This window comes from Helianthus annuus, chromosome 15 (genome assembly GCF_002127325.2).
Source record: "Helianthus annuus cultivar XRQ/B chromosome 15, HanXRQr2.0-SUNRISE, whole genome shotgun sequence".
NCBI lineage: Eukaryota > Viridiplantae > Streptophyta > Magnoliopsida > Asterales > Asteraceae > Helianthus > Helianthus annuus.
The window spans coordinates 165,584,581-165,589,026 of NC_035447.2; the positions used below are offsets into that span (position 1 = coordinate 165,584,581).

At 39.6% G+C, this 4,446-nt stretch overlaps 2 protein-coding genes across 2 annotated transcripts; both read right to left on the reverse strand.

The window, feature by feature from the left end:
- Positions 1 to 284: 284 nt before the first annotated feature.
- LOC110914555 lies at positions 285 to 2,757 on the reverse strand. The gene is made up of 2 exons (XM_022159342.1): positions 2,575 to 2,757; positions 285 to 740 (listed from the first exon to the last, which is right to left on the reverse strand). The coding sequence occupies exons 1-2, from the start codon at positions 2,755 to 2,757 to the stop codon at positions 285 to 287; spliced, it is 639 nt and encodes a 212-aa protein (XP_022015034.1).
- Positions 2,758 to 2,864: 107 nt separating this feature from the next.
- LOC110914556 lies at positions 2,865 to 3,959 on the reverse strand. Its single transcript, XM_022159344.1, has one exon. It carries the CDS (start codon positions 3,957 to 3,959, stop codon positions 2,865 to 2,867), a length of 1,095 nt encoding a protein of 364 aa, XP_022015036.1.
- Positions 3,960 to 4,446: the final 487 nt, after the last annotated feature.

Here is a 4,446-nt window from a genome sequence, read left to right on the forward strand (position 1 = left end):
TAACGCGTCGTTTGCGTAAAACGCGCTTGAAACGCCTAACTAGCCCTATGACAAGCAAGATATGCCTTAACACACTTAATATTGTTGCTAAATCAGTTTAGGTGTCAAAAATTATGTTTTTTTTGGGTAAAGGGTTACCCCGGTGATTTTATAACATAAACAAAACAATACAAGTAGGAAGGCTAAAACACACCCCCTAGTTCTCTTCGTGACATACCACAAAAGAGGAAACAAGAACCACAACCAAAACAACCAAAGACAAAACGAAAACTAGCTACAAGTCTCTAGTCTTCATTAAAAAACTCGACCCCATCGATCTTCCACTCTTCCAAGAAGCTTCTAACGTCATTATTAGCTTTAAACTTGAAAGAGATTAATTTTGTTCGCACCGTATCTAGAATGATTTCCGAAATCTGCTCTGGCGGCCTCACCCGGTTACTAAAAAATCTAGCGTTTCTTTCCCTCCATATACCATACGCCGAAGCTGCAACCACAAGTCTGCTCGCCACCATGCGGATAGCCCTGGATTTTGCTCTCGGGATCAACCATTCAACAATATCATCCCATCTCTCATCAACCATGTTCATACCCACTTTGCTTCGAACAAGATTCCACACTTTATCCGAGTAAGAACATTGAAAGAATAGGTGTTCATGCGTTTCAAGATTAGCATAACATAACAAACAGCACATCTGGTTCATTGAACCATGAACCTTCCGATTCCACTGCAAGATACGATCCTGCGTCCATAGTTTCCTCTTAAGAATAAGCCAGCATAAGAACGCATGCTTAGGGATGTTATGTTACATAAGTTTAAAATGAATTTTAGTGTAAAAAGGGTATTTTGGTAATTTACCTAAGGCACATACATTACCTATCATACAACTACTTAAACGGCGTGACCATAAGGTATAACCTTGAAAGGTTATTCCCTATACACTATGGTCACCTAATGTGTTTGGTCGGATCCTAATGATCGACCAAATGGGTCGGGTTTGTAAGTATAAGCGATTGATTAGATCGCTTACCCTTACGACCCTAAACAAGCACAAAACTAAAAGCGACGAGCTAAACATGCTAGAACATGTTTAGAAAACAGGTTTTGGTATTAAAACAAACGGTTTTAATACCCTAAAGTAGTTTGGTTACAAAATGCGCAAGAAAACGCATTTTGACCGAAACTACGACTCGTCCCTAACCCTAGATAACGTGGTAATCAGTAGGTATAGTCGCTAGGGACTATAACCAACGTGATTACGCTCACGTTATGAAGTTCAAACGAACTTCGCATTGACCATAAACTGGTCAATGCAGAAAGTCAAACAAAGTTTGACTTTCGGACACGAAAAGCAATAAAAGAACGAAAGAATACTTACAACGGGTCCCCGCAAGATTGAATTCCGAGTACTCTCAGGTATGAAGTGTCAAAGCACCCCAACTTAGAGAGCAACCTCTGAATTCAAGTGTGAGGGAAATGGGCAAGACATGGAGGGGTATATATAGGATTTGGTGAACCGTTAAGATCGTTCCTCGCAAAGCGTGCTTTGATCTTGGCCATCCATGTGTACCCATAGTTTTTAAAAACCATTTGAGCCCATTATTTCAGTCCCCTGATTTGAAAATACCATTTGCAATGGGTTTAGAGGTGCAAGACAGCTGCATATAGCTGTTTTCAACAATTTTTCGTATCTGAGGACCTCACGCGGCCCGCCTAAAGTTTGGGGGAATCCTTACGCGCCCCGCCTGAGCAAACTTTGACAGATTTGTCAGTTTTGGTCCCTGCAGCTTAGAAACATGCGTTTTGGCCCATTTTTGACACGTTTAAGCCCCGTTAACCTCATTTCAAGGCTCTAAAATGAAGTTAAAGTATAGGGGACTCAAAACATGCTCAAAAATATCTCGGATGTCAGTTCGTTTGGTCGTACGATCGCGATGTTCGCTTAATTACGACGGAATGCGCATAAGCGCGAAAAACGATCCAAATTGCGCGACGAATGGATTTTTCTCATGCCAAACATTAAAACATAATATTTTAATGCTTACATAAATTTTTGGATGTCCGGAAGTAAATCAGAATGTAAGATATGCGCGAAAGTGCAAACTTATGCACTTTTTGACACTTTTAGTCCCTGAATGAGCATAAAGTTTATTTTAGCACACCGAACCCCTCAAAGCCTATTTCTAAGCTATGTAAAGGATATTTAAGGTGTGTTTAACTTATGATCATGTTCCGGAATGTTCGTTACAGTTCAAATCGGCATACTTTCGCAGTTTGTCAATTTTAGTCCCTGTAAGCGAATTAACTGAATTTTGCCATACCAAAGCCTTCGAAACTTATTTCTAAGTTATGTAAAGGTTATTTAAGGTATGTTAAGCATAAATTGATGTTCCGGAGTATTTGTTGCATATAACTGATTACGTTTTCGTACCAGTTTGCATATAATCCTCCAGAAAGCAATATAGAGTTTGAAATCGAATAAAAGCCAAAACATGAAAAACATTAAACATAAAGAAGCAAGCATAGGGATCAAATAACTTTATTTCATTGATAACCGAACTGTTTACAATGATTACAAGCACAAATGTCACATTTCCATTCTGAAAAAATTCTTGAATCGCTAAACAGACATCTTTCCCAACCACATCCCACGCTTTTTTAAAAAACACCGATGTATACCCATCCGGACCAGGAGCCTTATTTCCTGCAATTGAGAACATAGCATCTTTTATTTCATCTTCAGTTACTCTACGGACCATATTATTTGCTTTCACTATCGTCAACTTATTCCGAAATAAGTTCATATTTGGCCTGCAAACAACTTGGCCCACATTCCCGAAAAAATTCGAGTAATGGTTAACCAAAGCTAAAGCCGCTGCCCCCCTTCATGCAAAATCCCGTCCGCGTCACGAATTAACCAGATTCGGCTTCGGTGATTTTTGGCTTTCACAACGTTATGAAAATATTTGGTGTTAGAATCCCCAAGCGTTAACCAATCAACTTTCGATTTTTGTTGTAAAAAAACAGCTTCATCATGAATGGCCTCTTTATAATTTTTAAGAAGAATACTATGCTTTGCTAGAACCTCCACATTTGCCGGATCCTGATCCATAACAAGCTGACAGTCATCAAGGTCCTTCCTTGCCTTCTTTACATTCTCATGCAGATTTCCTTGTTGAAAGAAGAGTTTCCGTAATGGAGTTTTAAGTAACTTTAGCTTCATAACAACCTGGTACATACGAAAACCTGTAATCTCTTTTTCCCAGATCTGATTAATAGCTTCCAGAAAACCATGCTTTTCAGCAATTAGATTTACGAATTTAAACGGTCTTGGTTTTTCTCTGGCAACAGTTGGCAATTTCAAAATGCAAGGAGCGTGGTCGGAAACCCGAAACGCGTGGAAATAAGCTCCAGCGTTAGGAAACTCAGCAACTAGATTTATATTGCTCATAAATCGGTCCAATTTTTTAAAGATAATACCTCCCCTATGCTGATTGTTCGACCATGTGTAATGTACCCCTGTGCTATTAACATCGAACACATCAATAGAATTAACACACTCTCTAAATTCACGGGTTCCAATGCTATAAATAGATGAACCTGAACTCGAATCATCATGAGATAAGGAGGCATTGAAATCTCCCATAATTACCCACGGCTTGTCTTTCATAATAGAGCTATGAGCACACAAATTGTTCCATAAATCCCTTCGATTTCTATAATTGTTATCCGCATAAACAAACGTGCAAAATAAGGATTTTCTATCAAGTTTAAACATCACTTGAGTATGAATCACCTGGTCAGTTTGCGAGAGGACCATAACATCATCCATATTCGGATCCCACCCCAGCATGATCCGAGTCCCTTTTAAACAACAACTAGCATTTGAGTTCCAAAGCCACGAGCTAAATACTTTCTGACAGACCTTTGGAACATTTGACGTGTCGACATGGGTCTCCATAATAGCACACACTTGAACATGATTATCCACAACTATCTGACGAACCTCCTTCTGTTTGAGGGAGCGGTTCAACCCCCTAATGTTCCAAGAAGCGATACTACCCATTAACACCCATTGAACCGGGTGTGCTTGCACCCTCAGAATTATTTGCGATCTTAGTTTCCATATATTTTGGAATATCAGCCAGAAGATTATCGACATCAGTGTCATCGGTCATCATCTCCTCATCAGTATTCTGGTTCTTTCCTTTTGATTGTACTCTTGCTCGTGAGTTGGCTCCTCCCCCCTATTCATCAACCATATTACTAGTCTCCTCAATCAATACATCAAAAGGATTTGAAGTTTCAATCTTTTTTCTGATTCGGTCCTACATTACCCTGGCTTGACTTTGGTTTTACCACCGGCCTATAAGTAACCTTAGGCTTTTGGTTCTTTACATTCCACCTGTCCACCTGTCCCTCTATGTCCTTCATCGTCTCCACGCCTC